At 41.1% G+C, this 26,827-nt stretch overlaps 1 protein-coding gene across 10 annotated transcripts in view; it reads left to right on the top strand.

Annotated features, from left to right (window-relative positions):
- LOC131683722 (rho GTPase-activating protein gacU) overlaps positions 1 to 26,827 on the top strand; it is a 267,647-nt gene that overhangs the window by 20,038 nt on the left and 220,782 nt on the right. For 2 of the 10 annotated variants that reach the window (XM_058965972.1, XM_058965989.1), the window contains exons 5-8: positions 12,914 to 13,206; positions 13,765 to 13,914; positions 14,230 to 14,896; positions 15,115 to 15,418. In XM_058965972.1, the coding sequence (XP_058821955.1) occupies positions 12,914 to 13,206; positions 13,765 to 13,914; positions 14,230 to 14,896; positions 15,115 to 15,418 (1,414 nt within the window). Of the gene's footprint in view, positions 1 to 12,913; positions 13,207 to 13,764; positions 13,915 to 14,229; positions 14,897 to 15,114; positions 15,604 to 17,718; positions 18,087 to 22,324; positions 22,456 to 26,827 lie in introns of those variants that run through there. The other 8 variants (XM_058965964.1, XM_058966022.1, XR_009304559.1 and 5 more) reach the window with 7 other exon arrangements.

Genomic DNA, 26,827 nt, shown 5'->3' on the forward strand with positions numbered 1-26,827 from the left:
CCACCTGGGCGCCAGGTTGACGATATGAAATGAACTTTGTTTACTTTCGACAAGTTTTGATTCGAGCCAACAACATCCAGCCGAAAAAATTGATTGATACACAGGCAGAAATTTCCGAGTGTCGGATTCGGAAAAAACAGCACAACCGACGCTGCTAAACCGGCGAATTGCGATCGCGATCGACGATCATTGCCATCGCGGTAACGTAGGCGAGCAGCAGTGCTTCTTCTGTTTTACCGGAATTCGTTTCGTTGGCGGGTGGATGCGTTTGGTCAGTTGTAGCATACATTGTAGCAGTTAATGATGGATCGCGTAGTGTTTAGAAAAATAAACAATAATTCGTGACCGATAGTGGGTTATAATCAGTTGTTGATAGGTGCGTGCGTAATAACACATCAGAGGATCGCTCAGCGGAAAGTGTGTAGGTGGAAGGAAGATAATGCAAAAATCGCGTAAAAGTGAGAACCAATAAACAGAAACTAAGTGGCGCGATCAAGTGTTTAAAGCAAACGAATTAATAACAAAGAGCTTTCGGTTTCTTAGCTAATAGCTTAAGCCAAGCCTAAGTTGGATTCTTTGTGTTTGAAGCTTTGTTTGTCGGCGAGTGCTCGAGTGGTTTTGTGATGGTTAAACGGCATATTAAAAACGGACGGTAAGTGCTAATTACCGGAGAGGAGCTATGCTTCCAGTGGTGTCCGTCCTCCCTTCACCCCAAGAGGAGTGATTATTCTGATTCACCATCATTGACGGATGAGTGAATAAGTTGTGTTTTTGTTGTTTGAATTATGACGAGTGTATCAATCGTTTTGCAGTTGCGCGATATAATTTAGAGTGCTGCTAAACCAGTTTCTAGCGTGTTGAACTGGCATTCGAATGGAATGTCGAATGTTCACTATTTGTTAATTTTACTTCGGATCATTCAGCCCGCCACGATCGTGAATGGTATCAGAACGGGTTCGACTGCACTCACTTCATTCCGAATCGATAATTCTTTTATAGTTGACATAGACCAGGACACGCTCACAAAAGAATTGGGTCATCAAATCAATTTTCTTGTAATTTTATCGCACGATAAATATTTTTTTATTAGATTGACCCTTATACGTTCACTGATGGGTTAGCTGTCAAAAATGCTTGTGGCAAAAACTATTTTCAAATAAGTCTGTCCGTATTAAACAAAAAGTTGTTGAAATTTTCTTAGAAAATCGATTCAAAATAATTCTACGATTTCGATGGTTGGCAATGTATATTGCTACATTTAGAGCTATATGTAATAAAAGAAGAATCTTATTCTTCACATACTGACCCAATTGATAAAAAATTACATTTGCTATGCACTTACGTATAACGTCAGTGAATTTATTTTCAGTGTGCATCAGTGTATGTATGTTGCTGTTTGGTTTCATGTAAAATACAGCGAACATTTATTTACATCATACATCTTCCAAAGTACGCGCCAATCCATTGCAGCATTCGGTAATTGTTTACAACGTAACCGTCGACGGACGTAAGTGCTTACAACCTAATTATCTCCGTTGTAACTTCTTTTACGGAGACGAGACAGTAACACAGTGTCATTGCATATCATTGGACAGAATCAGATCGGAAAAATGCAATTGAAAAGGTCGCATTTTTGGTCACCTTTTCTGTTTTGCTAAATTTGTTGCTCTGGTTACCGTATATAAAGTAGATTACATGTTTTAAAAATACCATGACATTTTAAAGATCTTTGAACTTGACAGGAACAACAATACATAGATGCAATCTTACTTACCTTACCTTTCTTTGCTGTATCAAGCAGCCGTCTCATGGTCTCATGGTCAGCTTCCCAGAGCAAGAAGACTTCAGATTCCCTTCCCTCCAAATCCACGAGAATAGTACAACTTTATAGATTGCCTTATCAGATCTACTCTAGTATCAGCTAGTAGGCAAAAGTACCAGATAACAATAAGGTGAACGAACATGTTTACAGATACGTCACACAGTGGTACCAATCCAAAAAAGGTGGGACAAAACCTATTTGTGGCCTTAGATGTCATTTTAGAGCCAGTTCACAACATTATTCTACAACTTTTTAAATAGAATATTTTTTGGTTAGACTAAAGTAGAGTACCCGAGCAAATTTTTTTGACATTAAAAATGTCTTACTCCACTATCTGGGGCTAGGTGTCATTCTAAAATCTAAACTATCTCCCATGTAACGAAACTATGTAAGGTTTGCACGCTTATAACACCGATATTACTAGATGGATTTTAATCATTCATACACCAACCGATTCAGAAACACCTAACTTAAATATTGGTAATAATTTAATATCTCCCCAATAAAAGTAGACTTTTGGAAATTGGTAAAATTAAAAAGTTCACGAAAAACGGGAAAATTACCATTCGTGAGGTAGATTTCTCAGACACAGCCGTCAAAAGAGGGCAGCTTAGTGACTCAATGAAAGACGAAAAGTCATAAATAGAAGCGACGCATGTCCGTTTAAATCAGTTGTTGCTCTTGTCTCATACGAACAGCATCGTCTCCGGGCGATGCAATAAGCGCTATCGATTTTCGGCAACGTTGGCATTTGCACACACTCGCACCTATGTGACTAAACCATATACGGTTAGTTTATAAATAGAGGTGACGCGTACCCGTTTGAATCAGTTTTTGTTCTTATGTCGAACGGGTAAGATCATGGCTGCAGCGTGTGGGCACTACAATAAGCGGTAGACGCTATGCATTTTCGGCAGCGGTGGCCGTGTGCGGATTTTTCGGGTACCAACACGGTGTCACAGAATGATTTGCAAAGTGGGTGGGTGGGGTGGTTTGGATTTAATTCAATACGGTGTGTGCTGCTTAAGAGTGTTGCGTTTGAATAAAATATATTTATTTTTATGCATGCGTGTGCGTTGTAACTTGTTAATCCATGTTTACGGCGCATTGTAGCTGCCTAGGGTAAAGAGCCTATTGGTTTTCATATGTTTCATATTTTGGTTATATGTTTTTTATCAGTAAAGCATCTGACAACGTGCTTCTGTAGTTATTGCACTGTTCAGCAGCGTAGTATTTTATATAGGGGAGTACACTCAGGTTTTATTACGCGGTATTTTTTACGCGAATTTTGAAATTTCCGCGGTTTTCATTTACGCGTTTTTTTTTAAATTTAGGCGGTTTTCATTTGCACGGCCTGTATCCCCTGCGTAAAAAAAACCTGAGTGCAATTGCATCGGAAACAATCACATTCCCAGCAGAACTTTTTGTTTTCTAATTTCAAACACTTTTGTTTCGTACTGTACACAACGGAAAATTTTAAAACAGAACTTACCGTCCCAGCAGCAGTTTAGGCGGGTGTTCTTTTTCGATTCAAATTCAAGCCATGTCTTAATCGTTACTGGACTTAAAATTGTTTTCCCAGTTTATCCAGTCAGAGTATCTGTCCTGCCCTATGTAGTTAAAACACAGTTCTAATTGCGTTTTAAAGTATACAACAAATTGAACGGTTAGGTATACTAATTTAAATTTTAAAATATATCTGTTTGAAATTATGCAACAAACCGCTGTACTGAAGATATAATTATGTCAGTCCTATTACCACATAAAACACCTATATAACATAAAACGCTGCAGAATTGGTTTAATAATACAATGTTTACACTACAGAGTTATAACACGTTTTAATAATTAGCAACAAGAGAAAATGTCACCAAGATAGCATAAAACCCGTTTTAACTGGTAGTGCGAACGTTGCATAACAATGTAATTTATCAAATAATTTCATTTTTTTCACCACTAATCGATTAAGAAATACTTAAACTTAAGATTGTTTACTTAAGTTCATTAATACATTATTGAAAATTTAAATGGAAAATGAAATTTCATATTTCATGAAGAATCTGTATATTTCCGTTGCTGGGCGTGGGCTTCCTCGTCACGGTTCTAAATATGGAACTTTTCTTTTAAATATATTTTCTGGACAGACAGCCTATTTTTACTAGATGGATTAGCCAAATAATGCCAATCACCTAGTGAGATACTTGATTAATTAATAGATTACCGTTAAAAGACCTTCAATAAATTATGTTTTAATGGGGAGGGTATATAGCAAATTGTAACATAAAAAACAGGCGAGTGAGCAAGAACTTGAGTCGATATGTGTGATAGATAAAATACATTTGCACGCTCTTGAAAAAAGCTACATTTTTAATGTCACCGTGGTCGTGTCCTGTACACAACCCTTTAATTTTTCGAAAGCTTTTTAGGGACCATTCATAAACTACGTAACGCTGGGGGTGGGGGATCGATAAGTTGTGACACAGGGGGAGGGGGAGTAAGCTAGATCGTCACGTAACATGTTTTCACCGAAGAAAAAAAAAATCAAAGATTTTGTTACGTAATAGGGGAGGGGGGATGAAGAAATTTGTGACAATTTGTTAGATGGGGGGGAGGGGGAGTCAATTTTGGGCAATTCTTGCGTTACGTAATTTATGAATGGTCCCTTAAAGGGTGGATGTCTTCGGCAAAATTGTTGAATATTATGTTTAAAATAATTTCGTTTAAGATACCACAGGCATCAGACCTCATTTTTAGGCGAAATTGTTAATTTTTGTAAATATGACAGAAAAATCGGTTTTTCGACTTTTCCATGCTAAAAACCTTAATTGATTAATTTAATATGTTCTACAAACTTACAGGTAAAATAAATATTTTGACTTCTAAACCTATTTTTCATAAAAAATTTGCACTATTATCAATCATTATCAAGCCACAATAGATTCAATAGAGTTATCTAAATATAAGGACGCCTTCGCTCTTTTTAGTTTCTATTTGCACCAAGTTCTACTACTAGGGGGGAAAGGGAGGAGTTGTTTCTCTAATCTTCCAGTCATCACATCACATGCTTTGGTATTCTTAGTATGTATAACAAACTTGAAGATGTGACACAAGGCGCCAAGAGCGCACTAAAATCCTGTCAATCCTATTTTTTTCATTGGATTGTCTGCTCTAAATACCGATAAATATATCACCAGGGGACCATTCATAAATGATATCGAATATTGACAATAGGGGAAGAGCGTCACGTAAATAGATAAAAACTAAAAACGAATTTTAGACGTATCAGCGGATTAGGGATAAAAAACGAACAACATTGTTTATGAATGGCCCCCAAACAAAGAATATTCCATAACGAATATCACGTAACATCTGCGACAGAGCATTGGGATCAAGGCCAAGTTCCCCCTGGGTCATGCAAAACTGAGAAACAACTTCAATTTAAGCAGATAGCAGACGTCCATTTATTTTCATTTTTTTGTCTTTTCATTTGTTTCTCTTGCTACAATATGTGCGGCTCGAGCGTGACGGCCAAGAAAACGGAAAGCCAGTGGCCCAAACAGATCAGGAACAGGAACGAGGACTACGAACAAGGGAACAAACAACAGATGAGAAATCGTTTACTTATTTATTATAACTACGATACTAATCACAATTATTTTGCTTTTCTTGTTTCGTTTCAGCAAACCAAAGTCTATACGGACTAGCACATACGAACAGTTAGGCTTTGTAGGTTCTCATCTTGACAGAGTCTAGATGGGCGGATGAACGTCTGCCAGGGGGTGGGCTGAGAAATGACAGTGACACTGTACGAGATGGCGCTGGGCCTGTGGCCTTCGACTGGCATGGTCCATTCTCATTGATTCGGAAGTCTTCTTGGCTGGTTGGTAGATATGTGCTCCTACTTGCAAGTTGATCAATTCGCTTGGGTGGGAGACAGGTGGATCCTACTAGTTGTCGACTCTTTTGATCGTGAGTATGAGGCTAGTTCAGGAAAGAAGTGCAGGACTGGCACCTAAGAGATAGTTAATTATTCAGGACTTGTTCTTATGATTATTAAACTCGACCGAGCACACCGGCTCTCAGAAATGATAAGCGACCCTTTCGGGTCGATGTGGTCTATTCGAGTCGAACCAGGCGGACATTCGTTTCGAGCAAACTTTATGTGGATAAATATTGCTTACGCCTTTATTGGCACAGATTCTTTTTGCGAAATCCTAAAATACCTTCACTGGTATAGCTACTCAGGATAATAATAAAAGAAAAATTAAAGGTTTGCCTGGTCCATAATGTAATGAATATGTATATTGACTAGAACAGGGATAATCGAGTTATGTTATAAGATAGAGAAGAAGCATCACAGTTGTAGGAAAAATATTCGCGAGTAAGGACTAATAATACTGATAGTATGTTTACCGTTTCAATTAATAGTCGATTGATCCGCTTCGGACCTAGGAGACAAAAAGGAGATTAGGAAGAGACAGAAGCGGATTCAATGCGAAATTTGCCAATATGACGTTGACCTCAAGGCGATGGTAGGATGATTTTCCATACGATGACAGACAAGATGACACGACGTCACACGCTCTAAACTTGCGCTAAATAGTTTGTATGTATGTATGAATGTAAGCCCGTATGTATGCCTGTATGCATGGATGTGTATAGGACCAATGTATCCCTGAGCAACATGGAAGGACACCTCTGAGCCGCCAAAACGCTCATGGGAAGCCGGGTGCGCGGTCGTAGGTGTGACCATAAAGCACTGCACACACTGTCAAGTGCAACGGAGAGACGGCAGGTGTACAGTTAATGCACATAGGTTGCAGAAATAGGTTGTTGAGACAGCCCGATTGCACACTGATAAATAACAACAATAACAACAATATTTGCATCAAGTTCTACTACTAGAGGTTAATTAGCTATCATGCTAATAATCCACCAATCATTATGACTACTCAAGGTTTGATTTATAAAAGCCCGCTTCAAGATGTTGATTACAACACGCCTCGACAGTGGTGTATCGAGGAGGCCAGGAGGGCTGATGTGAGCCTTTCTGTTCTATACTTTTCCTCTCATTACCAGCTGACAACCAACAATTAACCAATAACATTTGAGAACGGATGTGCCATGTGTGGTGGTTGGCTTTTCAAGTATTAGTAGTGTTTGAAGTACTAATGTATATTTGTCATGTATTGATCATAACTTCAGCTGTTTCTTGAACCTGTCTAATCAATTACATCTCTCATTTATTGTCTTTTATCTCTTCTTTTCAATTCTTATACTGCCATTTTACACCCTCCTTCAGCTGGCTCAGTCAAAGATGACGCTCATATCCATCAGATAACACGTTCCATGGCAACATGACCGAGAACTACAGTTGATACGAGAGAACTCACTCCCTTCTAGCATCTGAGCCGCACAAAGAAATTTAGTATCACGATCGTTCAGGACCACACGCAAATATGTGAATGGTAACACGGTCACAGAATCGAGTGTATACACGCGAAGTCACATACACGCTAGCACACGCGAAAAACACGTTAACATACAAACGCTTGAGCTCTTCGCGACCACACACGCACACCCGCACGCCCGCGATCTCGCAACCATGATTACACCTCGGTGATAGTAAACGTCTTAACACTCATACATTCTTAAACGCGGTCTCAAGCGGGAACCTACAAAAATGCCCTCGCGTACGCGATCACGAATCGGTCAAGCCTAGGTCCATGCCTTCAGCTGGACCAAATTAAGAAAATACGCTCATACTTATTAGACAACACATCTCACGGCTTCCCTGGGAAGCTGACAAGACTGATTAAGGCTACGATGGATGGTGCACGGTGTTGTGTCAAAATTTCGGGCGGCCTCTCGGGTCCGGTTGAAACACGCAGGGGACTAAGACAAGGCGATGGGTGGTCCTGCCTGCTGTTCAATATAGCGCTGGGAGGTGTAATGCGAAGAGCGGGGTTCAACATGCGGGGCACGATTTTCACGAGGTCCGGACAGTTCGTGTAGACACAAGGAGACGGTAGCAGATCTGTATACCCGACTGAAGCGCGAAGCAGCACGAGTAGGACTGAAGATAAATGTGTCTAAGACGAAGTACATGCTGGCTGGCGGAACCGATCGCGATAGGGAACGCTTGGGCAGTAGTATTACGATCGACGGCGACGAGTTCGAGGTGATTGACGAGTTCATCTATCTAGGCTCATTGGTGACTGCGGACAATAACACCAGCCGGGAGATCAGAAGGCGTATTATCTCTGGAAGTTGTGCTTACTAGCGGCTCCACAAAACTTTGAGATCCAGGAAGCTTCACCACCGCACGAAATGCGCCATGTACAACACACTGATTAGACCGGTGGTTCTCTACGGGCACGAAACGTGGACAATGCTCGAGGAGGATCTGCAAGCACTCGAAGTCTTCGAAAGAAGGGTGCTGAGAACGATCTTCGGTGGTGTGCAGGAGGATGGCGTTTGGAAGAGAAGGATGAACCACGAACTTACGCGACTCTATGGTGAGCCAAGTATTCGGAAAGTAGCTCACGCTGGAAGGGTACGGTGGGCGGGGCATGTTGTGAGGATGCCGGACAACAACCCCACCAAGTTGGTTTTCACCTCCAACCCGGCAGGTGGCTGGACCAAGTGGAGCAGAACCTGGCGAGTATCGGGCACCTGAGAGGTTGCAGACAAGCAGCAACTGATCGAGTGACGTGGCGGAATATTGTGGAACAGATTAAATCATGATAATATGATGTATAATTAGGAAATATATAATATATCTCATGGCGACATGACCGGGAACCTTAGCGATGTAAGGGAACCCACTCTTTGCTAGAATCTGAACCGTACACCGAAAATTTAATATCAGACTCATAGTTCGCACGTCCATTCAAGAACACACGCGAATATGTTACATAATCACGTCAGCATACCAACGTTTGAGTCCCTCGCGATTATCCAAGCAACCTACACCCAAGATCTCGCAAACATGATAACACCCCGGTGATAAGGTGGACCCCTCAGCACTCATAAACTTATAAACGCGATCGCAAGCCTCAACCTACAAATTTCCGCGCTCGCGCTATCATGAATCGGGCGCGTCCGGAAGTCTCGATCCTCGATATCAACAGTGTAGGTCCATGTCAATTAATAAAAAAAACCGTGAATAAAAGGTGGAGCTAGTGTTCTGGGAAAATTGTCGGATTGATGTTTTTTTTGGGAATTTCCTCATAGTGATATGTCTGTGAGTCTGTGGTTAAACTGCCAAAGAATAACGCTTTCGGCTCAAAAAATAAATTTACAATATTGTTCCAAATTTAATTGTTAACAACTTTGCTGAAGACCTCTACCATTTAAACACATTTTGATTTTTTTTTTAGCCCGAGGACTCTAGTTTAACCAATAAGGTTAGTTCTACAAATTCATAAAAGTAGAACAATACATATTTCAGGCCATAGATATTATAGAACCTAGAAAAAATATTCACAACATAATTCCAAAATTTCTATTTTTTTAGATGGTTCAGGGCTTCAGCAAAGTTGTACAATATTCAATTTCGAAAAATTTTGTTGAAAATACCTTATACATACTGCAGATTTATTTTTTGGGCCGAAATAGTTGTTCTTTGGCAGTTTAACTTCAAAATTTGTATTTTTCTTAGCTTTTCCATATTGTAACCGTAACTGATCAACTCAATATGTTCTACATGCTTGTAGGTGCATGTAAAATATAACATTTTGTTAATAGCTAATAATGTAACGTTGTACATTAATGAACACCCAAACAATGCGGTCCATAGTGAATCCTATTTCTATGTAATATTAAATTTATTCTTGAAAGAATAGAGTATCGGTATAGCCAAAGTTTGGCTGCTCGAAAGTGCTCATTAAAACAGAAATCTTTGATGGAAATAGCACAAATTTATATGGAAAATAGGTTTAGAAGTCAAAATATATTACATTAGTATCTTCAACAAAAAGTTGTAGTTTAGTGATACCTGCAAGTATGTAGAACATATTAAATTAATCAATTAAGGTTTTTACCATGGAAGAGTCGAAAAACTGATTTTTAGGTCATATTTACAAAAAAACAATTTCGCCTCAAAAAATACGTCTGATGTCTGTGGTATCTTCGACGAAGTTATTCAAAACATAGCATTCTATAACTTTGCCCAAGACATCCTCAACTTGCTAAAAAAATTTTTTGCTCGGGAACTGTAATTTAGTCTAGCCAAAAAATATTCTGTTTAAAAAGTTGCAGAATAATATTGTGAACATATCCTATGAAAAAAGGCTGGCTGTAAATCTAAGGCCTCAAATAGGTTTTGTCCCACCTTTTGCCTTTCTCATATAAAGAAAGGCTATGCAATCACTCCAAAAATCGATTTTCCAACCGAAGCCCAGAGGGCCGAGTGTCATATCCGATTCGATTCAGTTCGTCCAGATCACTAAATGTCTGTGTGTGTATGTATGTGTTTGTCAAATAATGGCACTCAATTTTCTCAGAGATGGCTGAACCGATTTACATAAACTTAGTTTCAAATGAACGATGTAACGCTCCCATAAGACGCCATTGAATTTTTAGTTGATCGGACTTTCGGTTCCGGAGTTACGGATTGAAGAATGCAGTCACACAGCTAATTCCCATGTAAACTGGTAACCCTATAATGTCCGAATGATGTAATACATATTCAAATACGTTCAACATTACTAGGATTTGCGGGTCTAGATCACTAATGACCAATCAAAGCAGTTTTGACCACATTGGTCACCTATGACGGATCTTGGTGCCCCCGCGGAACTCACACAAACGCACACGCGATCGAACACGTTTACGTACAAATGCTCGAGACGTTCGCGATGATACACGTGATCACTAAGTCCTTGCGCTCGCACATATCTGAACCGTAAAATAAATATTGCAATTGACCTTAAGCAGTTGTCTGCAATTGTAATGAGTGATTCCGACGGGGAGCCCTTCCGAGAACCTAGCTCTACAGCTTTAGAGGGACAACTCTCGAACAAAATGTATCATTTGGATGTTTGTAATCTGCAAGAGATGAGGAGGTTTTATGCTTTCTAGAGAATGAGTTTGAATGAACCCAACTCCAGGGGTCTTTTCCATGCTCCAAATAAAATAAAAAATAAAATAAATCCATAAAGTCACTCGAATATAATTCCACCACATACGCAGTTTTGATAAGTTTAAATAACTTAATTGAGGCAGAAAACTTTATTGGGAAGAACAACATGAAACATTTCGTCGAATATGACAACATCTCCGTATACATGGACGATGGCTCATATGCGTTGCGAATAATATTTAGGGAAACTTCTTCCCAGGTATTTTTAATGGAATTCGTGTGTTGAGAATGAGGTCCTTCCTATGTGACCATCACAGGTGAACTTGATAAAATTATCCATAATTAGATAACGCTGTGCATCTGCCGAGACCAGGAAAATATGTGCCAGTTCTGCAAAAAGCTACACTCTCTCCTCATACTGACAAAAAAAAACCGGTCAACTCCAATTAAAACCAAAGTTATGCCATCGAAATCTGCTAAGCCGCAAACGCCTACTCAGACAATGATCACGACTGTACCCAGTGCCACAAAACCAACAGCCCATACAGCCAACGAAAAAGCCAATGCAGCAGACAGATTCACGGTCGTGACACGAAAGAACAAAAAGCAAGCACAAACAACCAATCATAGGCACTAAGTCCGCAATAGCGACGCCAACATGGACGTATCCAACAACAGCGGACAAGACAGGCAGATTATCATGCAGCAGCAGATAACGCAGCAAATGTTACCCCGCGGCGTAAAAGGCTCTCCACGCGCAACAGTAAGCAGCGCGGACAAGATTCGGTTAGACGAAAAAATATTTTTGTATATTTCTCATAGATGTTGTAAATATATAAAAGATTCACGGCTCAGTCAAGCTAACACATTGAGCCGAGTCAAATAAAAATATGTAGTAAAAAAGTAGGTAAGTTCCCATTGCATATTCGGCGCGCAATCTTTGAATAAAATCACGAATCAACTATTGTTTTGTGAATAATTTTCACTAACGTTGTGGACTAGTTCACGAACAGTAAAACGATTAGGTTATGAAAGCTAAAACAATGATTGAAGTTTACAAATATTTTCACAATTTATAAAAGCAGTATGCCACATGTTTGTTCACGGTCCTGTGTTCGTAACGTGAAAACGTAATGGTTCTAGAGTTCAAATATGGTTCGAATATTTTTTTCCGTGTACGCAATGGGAGTTACTTTGTGTGTTGAAACTGAATATAGTCGTACTCAGTACTACTTCCTTCGACTCGTACTACTTCCGAACAGTTACATTTTTTGTTTGCTCTTACTAGCGGGCAAATCCCTTTAGCTTAAATTCCTTTTCGAACCTTTCTGCAGGGATAAAAATAATGCTTAAATTGTATGCTTTTGGACGAATTATTATTGTGGTAGATTATTTTCTGTAGATTTCGATAGATGGTTTGTGTACTCGTATCGCGTGACCAGCACGGAATTTGAGCTATGTACACTACCCATAAAAGCATAAGAGTCCCATATGGATTTTTGCCGAAAATGAGTATTCTGTATCACAACTGAATCACAATGCACAAATAAAATTACCAGGTTTCTTTAGAAAATATCTAAAAAATACCAAAACATGGTTGTCCCATCCATAAGGCTCAATGAGAATGTAAATCTTTAACAGCGTCTTGCTGTTTCTCAATATGGGACTCTTATGCTTTTATGGGCAGTACACTCAACAATTTTTCTGCTCAACAATTTCCCTACAAATTTTCACCAATTGAAAGAAGCAGTAATTTTTTGAAATTTCTCGAATCTAGAAATACGTGCAGTATATTCCATTTCAACGGCAGTTTAGTATGATAGACGGAATAGAAAACATGCTTAGTACGTATTTTCGATTCCCATATATTACCTTTACTCTTGTTTGTCGTTGGCCCAAATGAAGCTTTAAATGTATCAAAAATATGAGTTTAAGGCCAAAGCCCTAAATAAACACAAAACATAAATAAAACAATCAATTAACCATGACTTTTTTGCTTGTTTCAGAATGACGGACTCGTATATCAACGATTCGTCGGATAACGAATCGAAGAACAGCTGTGCCAAATCAAAGCAGGAAGTGGCGGATGCCCTGCTAGCTGACCTCAACCTACTGAACGCCAATGCCACGCTCAATAGTGGTGGCAGCGGTGGTAGCCCCGGAAACGGAGGTTTCAATGGCCCATCCACAGGAAACGCTAGTAGCAACCAAAATAATTTGGTTCTAGTGTTGTTGAAAGAAATTGGCAAACTGCATGATACAAACAAGAAGATATGTCGAAATTTGCATGAAACTAAAGGTAAGAGTATGACGAGCTAGTTGATTAGCCGATTAGTAGGATAGGTAGAATTGACACTAATTCTCAGTATAAAGACTCGACTTCGCAATCTTTTGTTTACGATTCATCTGTTAATGTTATTCCAATCGAGTATGAGACCTGTTAACAGCATCCAAATCGAGGTATGTCTTTTCGAAGGAGCGCATTGATATTCTCATGTTCGATTAGAATTACACTGCGGGTTTTATTCTCACAGTCACGTCACCTGGTGACTAGAAGGAAATTTTCTTCTAGTCACTAAGTGACGTGACTTTGAGAAAAGAGCACATAAATATTGAAGAAATGATGTTGTGTTTTTAGACAGAGATTCAGCTTCTGTAATAGATTAGTTATAAGTGTTTGCGATTTCAAGCGAGCATGGTTTGGAATTTGGCCTTGATCTCACTGAGTAATTCATGTTTTTTTATCTTTTATTATGCGCTTTTTCTTGGATCAACTGCACACCGTACTATTTCTGCTTGCTTTTCCATTGGGTCGTCCTGTCCTTTCAATGCTTTCTGTGACATTTACACCAACTAGTGGAGATGGAAGCTTTGAAGCATACTCCGCACTGGGGCCTCAGTCAGCGTAGAGACAGCATTAGCGGTCTGAGCACCAATAGTCAACCGGTAGGAATGCGTTACAATGGCTTTGGGTTACAAAGTCCCGCACCGACATATCACTCGCAAGGTATGGTTGTTCGTTTAGTTTGGTACGAGAGGTATAATAATATCCACAGATTGTTTGTCATTTCGTTTGAAACTAATGCACCGACTAGTTCGCAGTTTTGGACAGATAGGCAATCTAAAATTTTACCATACTTCCATCAAACTTATTTAAATGAGCTCCTAAAAAATAGGAGAATGTAAACAAGGCTAGGCCGTCATTTTCAATATTTGAATAAGTTTGGTAGAATGATGAAACAGGATATGAATTGAAGAGTTGCTCCGCCTCTTGCACCGAATAAACCAATTAACCAATCATTTACAACTACTTTAATTTCAGGCAACTACACGCCCGGCATTGTAACGGATGTAATTCGTGAAATTCGGGAGGTCTCCCGGGTCCGGGAAGAAGCCCTGATGGAACGCATGAAAACGATGATTGAGGAACGTTCCTGGAGCTTGAATGAGGCCAACTTCCGGCTGCTGAAAGAATCGGAAGAGATGAAAAAGTCCATCCATTCCGTGCGATCCGAAATGAACCAGATAGTAGATCGAATGCTCAAGCTGGAAAATGAAGTAATAAATTTGAAGGCCCAGCTTAACCATCAGCAGCAGCAACAACAGAACCTAGCTTTTCGGGAGCGGGACACTTTCGGACCAGGCTTGTCGGGTAGCGTACCAGCAGCAGCAGCAGGGATGGCTGCCAGCAAACTGCGGAGAAACAGTTTGCATTTGAACTACGGACGAATAAACAATGCGGAAGAATTCTACGGCAATAATTTTAGCGACGTAAACACTGATCTGCGATACAGCAACGGAAGCAATATGAGAAAGTTTGGTGAGAATAATTTTGGCTCGACGTTAAATGGTGGCGGTTTTAGTGAGGAAATGCATGATGAATCCTCGAATGATCAGGTGTTGTTGTTGGAGAAGGATGCGTTAAAATTGAGGCGTGAGCTACAAGACGCGTTGGCCTCTAAGCAGGAGTCGGAAAACCGGATTACAGCGTAAGCCTAACTTTTGCGGTGTCAGCAGTGCCCGACCATATTTTTTTTTTGGTTTCATTTCCACGTCTGGCACTGTTGACCCGTATGATCGTGTACGTAGCCTGTATATAGAACCTACCGTAGCTCTAACCAAGGTCATATCTGTTCATCTTTTCTTGTACGCACTTCTCCATTTCAAAATTTTCCCCCATTATATTCCACACAATCGAAAAAAAAAGTTTGGAAAATATTGTAAGCACTCTCAAAGAACAGGTCCCGTCAGAACCAGCGATGGTCGCCCCCATTCCCCAACACCACGCATCCATCGTCCATCATCGACCACTATCGACGAGTCCAGCTGGACCCCAGGTGATTAACAACAGTAGCAACAACAACAACGACAACAATGGCACTTTGAGCAGTGCCGGTCAGCAGCACGTCAATTCGTACTACATCCGAAGCGGTAACAATGTGTCACCGAATGCTGCCAGTCAGAAGCTTCCGTCAGCTTCTACGTCACCGAAACTACAGAAGGCGGCACAGGTACAAAGTCTTGCGGGCTCGTATCTACATTTGTCCGGTGGTGGAATTAGCATTTCCGGGCCGGTAACAGATTTGTAAGGGAGCGATTTTGGAAGGTATCATAGGGTTTTGATGAGTTACTTTTTAGTGATGAGTTTGTTAGTTGCGCTTTTTAGCATTCTAATAGAATGGTACTATTTTTAAAATTGTGCACTCGTTTAACTACCCATAATCGCAAGTCAGTTCCATGTACTGTGGCATTCCCAATCTGCATTGGACTGACCAACGGTTGTACACAAGTAACTCTCCTATTTTTCTTTTGGCAGAGATAAAACAATTTTTTGGTGTTCGCCGCAATCTCTTAGGTAAAGCTTGAAGTAGATAATGCCAGTGCCGGTACCGTTTGGCGACGTAAGACAAATGTTTAGCATGAATCATATTGTGGCAACCCAACAATTATTGGGAACTGGTTAATTAAACGAACGTAGTATTTACTGGAGGAAGGTTTTCAAACATTAAAGTTGAGATTCAGTCGAAGGTGATCATACAACTGAATTGATTGTTAACCCTCCGGAAATCGCGCAAATGGCTTGCTGAACGAGCACCCGCTGGTGTCCTAAGACGATTTCGCTAGATTTTCAAAGCAGTGCACTCAGTCCACTAGCGCGACTGCCAGAAGGTTAAGCAAAGAGATTTCCAGGGGTGGCTTTTGGCATTTACTGTAGCTCGTGTCACCCCAGAGCTACGGATTTTCTTGAATGCTGATAACTCCCAAGCAATCAACAGTTCAAGTTCCTAAGAGTACACAAACGAAACATCATTTGAGCTTCCAAGTTGCTCGGAAGTTATTCAGAACATTCCAATTACTACGGATATACAAATAGAGTGTTTTCTGTACACAGTTGAAAATACCCTGAAGTCCGGTAACAGGGTTCTGGCGACCATAGTTATGTACCCTGAACGGTAATCGCAGAAGAGAGTTATTGCGTAGAGTTCGAACGCGGGCTTGAAAATTCAAGCATCCATGGACTGTCGGGCAATCCACTCTGGCAGACAGCAAGTCCACGATGAGCAGGGCTCTCGAGCAGTCCCTCCAGTTGCCTAGACTGTCAAGCCGTATTAATTGACAATGGTTTTCGTAGCTCGGCAGCTGAAATCTGTTTTGCTAAGGAAGATGTCGGAGTGCAAATCGTATGAGCCGGTGTTGGACAGCCTCGCTTCTACCAACGCCGTTCTGGTAGTACGGATTCCAAACAACAGAACAATATTCTGGTGCTGAGTGAACTAATGCGCAATAGAGTGATTTTAAACAATATACGTCCTTAAAGTTCTTCGTTATACGGAAAATGAACCCAAGCTGTCTTGATGCTTTATCCACGATGTATGAAGTATGTGGTTGTGAAACGTTAGTGCCGAGATCCTTGACGTGAGAATGTTCGAGTCGAGAAAATGATAGTTGAACTTAATCGGATGGCGTTCAGCAAAGAGTGAACCCATGTTGCCGTTTCGACCGTGTATCTTTGTCAATCCCACGAACAGTGTCGCAACGGCTCACGGTCGCTTGGTCGACTGTGCTGAAGAATTTGAGGCATCCCGAATCGACTGCGTCGCGCTCTACAATACGACGAACGTCGACGACGAGAGAAATGGCTGACAACTGGTCACGGAATGTCGGAGCAGAAGGAAAATTACTGGAAGCGAAGAATACATCAGTGCTTGTTGTGTTCAGCTCAGATGTACACTTGCCATTTGTGACTGGTTGGAAGACCCTTCCCACACACAGGACAAGCACGACTGCAAATGCTCGACTGTGGTGGAGGGATCGAGGGCTTCCATAGTGCCAACTGCGGTACGTCTCAGTATGCGTTGAACCCCGATGGCGCGTTGCGGAGAGCAGGAACGGAACGATAGTAGCTTACGGCAAGAGTCAGACGATGAGCTAGAAGCGTGCATCGGTTCAACCGTTGTATCGTTACAATTTGTATAATACTTACTAAGAAAGACGGCTTGGAATACCCCTTCTCGACCCGCACATACTGGACTAGGACGACTGCTCAACGCTGGCTGCAAGGCCTCGACTGTAGCGGGGGGATCGAGGGATTCCGTAGTACCAACTCCGTTGCGTCCCAGTGTATAATCGGCATTGATACTCATTCACAGTACTTTGAAATTCATTTCCTTTCAATTCGGAGTTCACTCAAAATACCGCATAACAGTTCCTAATCCAGATCAATGACCGCAAAGCATTCTGTTCAGGGAATTCGAGTATAGCCGCACCCAGAATATATGGAGCCCGCCGACCTATTTTTCTCCGTTTTCAGAAGAACCATTCGAACCACTGATTCAACCCGGCCCATAAACGACACTGTATGGTCTCTGCAACTATTAACAATGCCGCTATATCAAGCTACATTGCCATTGTGAAGGAGTTTTGATATCGGACACATACTAGGTTGCAACGCAGTTGGTACTATGGAAGCCCTGGATCCACCCGATTTCCGGTAAGTATTATTCAAATTGCAGCCATACAACCGCTGATTCATTTCACGCCTCTAGCTACTACCGTTCCATTTCTGCTTACCGTATTTCGCACCATCGGGGTTCAACGTCTACTGGATCGCACTGCATTTGGTATTATGGAAGCCCTTGATCATCCCACGACAGTTGATTTATAACAGTCAGCGGATCATCACCTCGTCCAGGTCCTGTGTGCGGGATGGATAAATGGGTCTTATTCCCAACCAGAGTTAAAAATAATCTAAGCTTTTTATTGACGACTGAAAATGAACCTGATGTGACTCTTGATGAATAGAAAAAATATTCATTCAAAAATTTATGTCATTCATTCTGTTGAATATTTATTTCACTATTTATCTAGGCAAAAGTTTCCAAATGTTGGCAAATCATATAAAATAATAATTATCATCGCTTTCTTCGTGCCAGGGCCTACTTTGATCCGTTTGGTTCGTTGTTGCACGTTCGCGTCGTGCAATAATCGGACACGAATGAAAATTTGCATTGAATGAATGGGCTGTTGACTCGTTTGACGTTTTTGGTAGCAAATGAATGCGGCTGAATACGATCAATTTTCATACAATGAATTTGAATATTTGAAACCCTGTTCCCAACCCACTCCAAAAAGCAACATTGCTACACTCCCTGTTATTACTACAATCGACACCACTGCAGTCGAACCTGACCCGTCCTCTAACAGTAGCGAGGTTTACTTTTAGAACGTCCCATTATGTGGTCCCTGTTATCGGTGCGTATACGTTGTCTCTTGCGTTATTCTCATCATCTACTGCTTCGTCATTTCGATGTTCATCATAATGCTGCCTTTTCCAGCGAATCTCTGCTTACTACCGATGACTTGATCGAATGATGCCAGATATTTTCTAGTAGTAGTTCGAACATGTGGATTTCTGCATCGTTTTCGGCTCTTAGTCTGCATACTTAGGTCAAACACTTTAATAGCTCCTACAACAGCTCTGTTTGCTAGAAATGAACGCAGTGCCTCATAAAAAGGTAATCTTTCAAGATTTTGTTTTGTACATGAAGGCATAAGAGAAATCGGCTAAAGGGAGAACAGTGAGTCTAGTTATATAAAATATGCAAACTAGGCTCGATGGCGGATCCCAGACATGTTTTCTTGAATTATACACATTTGGAACAACATCAGATGTTGCTTCAAGCCGATCTGTACTCCTATTCGACAGTTTTCACGACGTCACCCGCGTTACGGCTTGGTAAGGCCAAACTGGTGTCGAGGGGGTCAAATGTTATTGTTTGACGTATTCTTGAAGATCACAGATTTTGCTTTAAATGACGATCCGCTTCCTGAAAACCTTCTGGTTTCCAGCTTGCCATCGGGTACATCACGTCCTTGCAATTTGTCGGGAAGCTTTGCACATGGCGTCGATGGTTTGCGGTTGTATTACCAAAACGTCAGAGGGCTCAGGACGAAAATCGAGGACTTGTACTTGGCTGCTCTTGACGGTGACTACGATATTTTCGTTCTAACGGAAACTTGGCTTGATGATCGTATTACATCGATGCAGCTCTGCGGATCGAGGTGCTCGTAACAGTATCCATGGTCGCGGCGGGGGAGTTTTAATCGCTGTTTCTTCCGCACTTACCTCCTGTGAGTTTGGTGTGGATAGTTCATCAAGCATTGAAGCAGTTTGGACGAAGATTACTACGCAAACGAAGAACTACTTTATTGGAGCTGTTTACATTCCTCCAGAAAAACGACTTGATTGTTCTATTACGCAGTTCCACCTAGACTCCATAGATCGCGCTTCTTCTCAGGCAGATACAAACGATGTGATGATAGTCCTTGGCGATTTCAACCAACCAGGACTCATGTGGGTGTCATCTGGACGTGGGTACGCTTACCCTAACCCGTTATCCTCGACAACAAATCCTGCCAGCCGCTTACTTCTGGACGGGATGGCTTTTCATGGACTAAGTCAAGTAAGCACGATTTCCAACCATCAATCTCGTTTTCTTGACCTTGTCTTCGTCAATGAGAATGCTTTGCCTGAGTGTTCTGTGAGTAAAGCTTCCAGTGTGATCGTTCCTTTGGATAACTATTATCCCGCTTTAGAAATATCCATTTCCACCATTAGTTCACCACTATATGAAGCAGCTTTAGCTGTGAATCGTCGTAATTTTCGCAAAACTGATCTAGTAGCTCTACGCCGCTCACTGTTGCTGATTGACTGGAGTGTACTACTTGATCAAGTGGATGTAGATGTTGCAGTTGATCTCTATAATCAGTTACTCCTTGACTGTGTTGAAAAATCTGTTCCAAATTATCAACCTCCCAGGAAGCCTCCATGGTCGAACGCAATGCTTCGGAATCTGAAACGCATTCGTGCCAAAGCTCTACGTGCGTACACAAATCGACGATGCCCTATTCTCAAGCACTTTTTCGTAATAGCCAGTAATGAGTACCGCTGTTATAATAAACTGCTGTACAAAGGATATGTGAACCGCATCCAACAAAACTTACGACGAAATCCGAAGGGCTTCTGGACTTTTGTTAATACGAAGAGGAAGGAAACGGGTCTTCCGTCTAGGATGGTTTACAATGGCGAAGTAGCGACTACGACGGCGACAAAGTGTTCTCTATTTGCCAGTTACTTCTCGAGTGTCTTCACGACTGATGCGCCATCTGCCATCGAGCTCGAAAACGCGTCCCGTGATGTTCCCGTTGGTGCGGTGGATATGGATGTATTCACCATTTCAGAACAATCGGTTCTCTCTGCAATACAAAAAACGAAATCGTCGTATGCTCCAGGACTAAGTGCAATGCCTTCAGCTGTTCTGAAAAAATGTTCGGATATTTTAGCGATTCCACTGACGCACCTTTTCAATGTGTCATTTCAGCAGCAAAAATTCCCCGATGATTGGAAGTGTTCAGTCATGTTTCCGGTACACAAGAGAGGTGACAAAGGCAACATCGAGAACTACCGGGGAATCACTTCGCTGAGAGTCGAGTCAAAAATTTTCGAATCACTTGTCAACGAGGTGCTGTTCTCTGCTAGTAAACATTACATAAGCACTTGTCAGCACGGATTCTTTCCCGGTCGATCGGTGGAGACGAACCTGGTCTCCTTCACATCCTTTTGTACAGAACAAATGTCCAAACAACTGCAGGTGGACACGATCTACACAGATCTTAACGCTGCTTTCGACACTGTTAACCATGAGATACTGCTAACGAAGCTTGATAAACTTGGATGCACTGCCCGATTCTGCCGTTGGCTTCGATCATACCTTGTTCACCGTAAAGTCGTTGTTCAAATTGGTGACAATGAATCTGAGTCCTTTTCCAACCATTCTGGAGTTCCTCAAGGTAGCACATTTGGTCCGCTACTGTTTTCACTGTTCGTGAATGATGTGGCTTTCGTCTTAATGCGTGGAGGGAAGCTGTTCTTCGCCGATGACGTGTAAATATTTCTAATTATAAGGAAAGAAGCCGATTGCCGTGAGCTACAGTATCTCGTTGATACCTTTTATAGTTGGTGTAAAAGAAACATGATGGTTCTTAGTGTTGCTAAATGCTTTGTTATCAGCTTTCATCGAACGAGGAACATGTTTAATTTCAACTACAATATCGCTGGAACTCAGCTGCAACGCGTTGATCATGTTAAAGATTTGGGCGTCATCCTTGATGAAAGGCTAACGTACACCCATCACTTCTCAGCGATCATTGACAAAGATAATCGTCTACTAGGTTTTATGTTCAAAATATCCAACGAATTCCGGGACCCTTTGTGCTTCAAAGCGTTGTATTGTTCGCTGGTGCGCTCACAGTTGGAATTCGCAAACGTCGTCTGGTGCCCCTACCTTGCAACTTGGAGCCAAAGAATTGAAGCCGTCCAGCGCAGATTCATAAGATATGCGTTACGTCAATTGCATTGGAATGATTCGCTGAACTTGCCGCCATACGAAGACCGTTGTCGATTACTAGGACTGCACACTTTAGAAGATCGTAGACACGCGTCGCAAGCCACCTTCGTATCTAAGCTTCTTCTCGCCGAATATGATGTTCCCGATCTCCTATCACAAATTAACCTCTACGCACCAACCCGTGTCCTTCGTCCTCGAACACTGCTGCAGACTGAAATGCGTAACACTAACTACGCTGCCAACAGCCCGATACTAACAATGGTCCGTCGCTTCAACGATTTTACCGACAACTTCGACTTCGTCATTAGTTCCGCACAGTTTAGAAATCGTTTGTTATCACTTTAGGTTAATTATTTGTAATTTAGTTCATTAAGACTCATTGTCAGATGGACGTAAATTGTTAAATATAAATATAAATTAGCATTTCGGTTTCAAATCGGCAGACTGTATCAATTGATTATCAGAATTAAATATTCAGGTGCAATAAAAGTATTCATCTCATCGTTTCAGATACCTAGTAGGATAGTGCATCAACACGCGGGAAGATTGTTCTGTACTTAAAACGAAAAGAAACAAACATTGTGTTAGCTCTAAACCAAATGTTTGAGGAAACAAAATCAATATATAACCTTAGAGAGCACTCGTAAGAAGGAAGGCAAGATAAAAGGAATAATAAAAGTGATAAACAATCTGGTAAGATCCACCCAACATAACATAATTATATATAAAAATCAAAAATACACTAAATACGCGACGATTTTTTGCCATGCGTAGGAAATCGAAAGTCTTCTTAAAATGTTTAATTTCCAATGTCCATTTGATGCAAACATTATATTGGGGCAGGCCTGGTTGATGGAACGATGGCTTCGGAACATGGGTTGCTATGTATATCCCTTAAATGCGCAATGTTGTTTTAAAACAACATTGCGAAAACCATCTCAAAATTATCATTGTAACGTATTAGAACTGTTGGACAATTTTCAGAAAATTTGAAAAAAATTGCTTTGCGCCTTTAAGGGATATGAAATAAGTCATCGGAACTCAATCGAGCTAACACCTACCCAAATCCTGGAACTAAGTTATTTACATGAATAAATACATGAAAACATCTGTAAATCTCTGCCAGTCAGTGGGAGTTCGAATGGTTAACACACACACAATATGAATGATCTATTGGTTAGAAAATTTTAGTTCAATATTTCATTGATTAGAGGATGCTATCACTAACTTTTTAAAGTAAAGATATAGGATATTGACATGCTCAAAAAAGTCACTGAAAAATGTATGTTCTACAACTTTGTAGAAGACTTCTAGTTTCTATCTTAAACTGTAAAAAAGTTAGCGGTGGCGCCCTTTATGCGGTGAAATGTAGAACTAAAATTTTCTAGCCAAGAGATGACCCATATTATGTATTAAAATTCTTCCAAATATTCAACTAAACTCAACCGTTATCCGCAAATAAGGTTAATGGAAATCGACTACTAATTCACCAGCTACGCGGTTTCGCCCCATGCGAAATTGAACCATTTCATAAAAAAACATCATTTCGATAAAATTTTAATAACTTCTCCTACCAAAGCTGGATTTATTCGTAGTCTTTGACGAAGTTGTAGGTTATAAAATTATCATCATGGAACTAGGAATCGACCCAGATGTGGGCCGCTGAGGGTTATATTCTTGTCACTCTAGTGGTCATGTAGAAGAAGAAAACATGTTATTTATATCGAGTATTCACAATAGAAATATGTTCGGCCTTATTCTGCGCGGCGTGTGACGTGAGGTGACTAAACTCACCTTACGGTACGTGACTTTTCTCACTCGATTCTTAGAGTCGACTCGGGTGAGGTGAGATTCTCCATTGCAGTTAAATGGGCGTCTCACGTCACCTGAAGTGACTCTTCAGAATTGGGTGAGAAAAGTCACGTAGAGTGAGGTGAGATTAGTCGTCACACGCCGCACAGAATAGGGCCGGTTATATTTCTACTTGACTGTATACGTCAAATTCATCTTGACCACAGTTTACCTAAACTACTCCAATACACATTATTGGTTACATTTTTCGGGAAAATCTAGGGCGCCTAGAAATGAAAATATGAAAAAGTAGATTTTGTCATATTAATTGTCATATAAATTGCATACGCAGTGCGGAAGCTGGGTCACAAGATATGACTCATAATCAATCGATCTAACGTCGATAATGCAATTTTATTTTATTTTATCATCTGACCTTGCTGATCCTAATGAAATATTAAGCATTAAGTATTAGGATGGGGAAAAGCCAGTTTGAGTGAAGCCTCATGTAAACTCTTCTCAAATTGGCGTAAAACCCCTTATTTTTTCGGTCCAATAATCAATACAATACAATGCCATACACTACAATAAAATACAATATAAATTCCAAAAAATAAATGATTAAAAATTACAATACATTACGAAAAAAAATAAGAATTATAAAATAAATCTAAATTTCAGGCAAAACAAAAACTCCTTAAGAGCCTGTTCTTGAAGGTAGTAGATGACACGTTGAAGTCGAAATCTGCAAACACTATGTTGAATCTGGCAGACATGAAGCGAATAGGGTCATGACCACCATACAAACAGTTCCTATGTTCCAAAAGCAAACAGTTTCGTTGACGAAGCACATGTTCGGGTGCATATATGTGCAGTTGGCTCAATATCTCCGGAGAATCTGCCTCACCAAGAAGTAGTTTAGCGACGAAGCGAAACGAATTTTCTTTGTATTGCTTCAATCCTGGCTACCCATGTTTAAGCAGAGAGGGTCGTTAAATTCATTGGAGATTTTGAACATGAATCCCATCTGGTGGTTTGCTTTGTTAATTATTTGGTCGTAATGAGGTCGGAACGTGAGTGCCGAGTCCAAAGTGACTCCAAGGTCGCGCACTTGTAGAACACGCTCCTGGTTCTGATCTCCTATACACTGCCGTGATATGCATAACAGTCCCACCTGCATAGGAAACCCATAGCAAATGGGACTGTTATGCGGATCACGGCAGTACAGTAGTCATACTAAATTGACTTATCCAGTTTGTCTTCACATCTCGCCCTGAGCAGAAGCAAAAAATCGTCCCGCGCAAGTGAAACAGTCAATTCTACCTAAAAATCAATCGGTGGATAGGCACACAAGCAGTCCATATAACAATAGCCTATACCTACTGTGCGATATAGTGATGAGTGACGGTGCCCAGCAAAAAGCAACCCAGATGCGGCCGAACTGTGTTGCTGTTGATTTCTCAAAATGCCCCGTAAGACCAGCCATTCGGGAAGTGGAACAGTTATTAAAAGTGCAGATGGAACTCAATCTGGCTGAAGTGAAAACCCTACAAATGCATCATATCAAACATTGCGTGCTGATTTCGTTCAACAACATTAACCAAGCTGAGTCATTCGCCTCGCGAAACAACATGCAGCACACCGCCGAATGTGGCAATGTTAAATATAGCATTCCCGTATACATCGAGAACGGCGCCGTAGAAGTTCGGGTCCATGATTTGGCTACGCGTACCCCTGACGGCGCGATTAAAAAATGCTTGCAAAAATACGGAGAAGTAGACTCCGTTACACATGATACATGGAGGAATTTTTTCCCGGGCATCCCTAACGGTGTTCGTGTGGTGAGAATGCGTGTGACCAAGCCGATTCCCTCATACTTAAGCTTCACAGTGTTAGGAAGGGACGATGCTCTCATTCAACAGACATCACTAGTCACGTACCCAGGGCAAATTCCTACCTGCCAGCTCTGCACGAAGAAGCTACACCTCGGAAAACCTTGCGTAGAAACTGTCAAGGAAAACTTAACCAATCCAACTGAAATCAGCCCAGAACCATCTTACGCTAAATCACTAACAGCTGCAAAACCAACATCTCCGGATCAAGCACCAACAACCAGCAACAACAACAACAAAACGAATGCCGAAAAATACGAACATACAATAACGACCGATAAGAGTAAGACACAAACTGGAACATCTGACCGCGAGCAGCAGGAAAGTACTACGGATGAGGACATGGACATGAACGACAACGCGAAAGAAGACAAACGGACCGAACCTCAAATTGCAGTGGACAACACTGGCAATCTTTCGCCCCCTAGAAAAAGGATCTCAACACGCAGCAGAAAGCTGCGTCTAAACGAGACAAAAAACTTGACTTAGTTGTTTTTTTTTATTTATTGTAAAATACGAACAATCGGCCTCGTCGAGCTACCGCATTTGGGCTAAAAACAAATATATTAATTATATAAAAAAATGACTTATGCTTGCGGTGATACGATATTACAGTGTATTTGTGAATACTGATTGTTGGCAAGTTTATGAAACATCAGTCATTGAATCTGTCCAAGAGCTTTTGTAAAACTAAGCAATCTCGGATGCATTTGATCATCATGTATTACTTAATTACTTCACTGAGGAACACCCGTCTTGTTTGTGAACGAGATGCGCATCCAATTTTCACTATAAGTTGACGATCACTGAGATACGCTTCGAGCCAACGAATCAGATCAATAGAAACGCCTATAATCTTCAATCTTTCTAAAAGTGGTCAGTTCTGTCAAACGCTGATTTCAAGTCAGTATATACCGTATCGATCTGAGCACCAGCGTTTATTTATTTATTAACAGTTTAAGGCCGAAGTGGCCTGTGCCGTATACAAAAGATTCCTCCATTCCACTCGGTCCATGGCCGCGCGTCGCCAGCCACGCAATCTGCGAAGGGTCCGCAAATCGTCTTCCACCTGGTCGATCCATCGTGCTCGCTGCGCGCCACGTCTTCTTGTACCGGTCGGATTGCAATTGAGAACCGTTTTCACCGGGCTATTGTCCGACATTCTGGCTACGTGCCCGGCCCACCGTAGTCGTCCGATTTTCGCGGTATGACAGATGGGTGGCTCCCCCAACAGCTGATGCAACTCATGGTTCATTCGCCGTCTCCATGTGCCGTCTTCAATCTGCACTCCACCGTAGATGGTACGCAGCACTTTCTGTTCGAAGACACC

Source organism: Topomyia yanbarensis, chromosome 1 (genome assembly GCF_030247195.1).
Source record: "Topomyia yanbarensis strain Yona2022 chromosome 1, ASM3024719v1, whole genome shotgun sequence".
Lineage (NCBI taxonomy): Eukaryota > Metazoa > Arthropoda > Insecta > Diptera > Culicidae > Topomyia > Topomyia yanbarensis.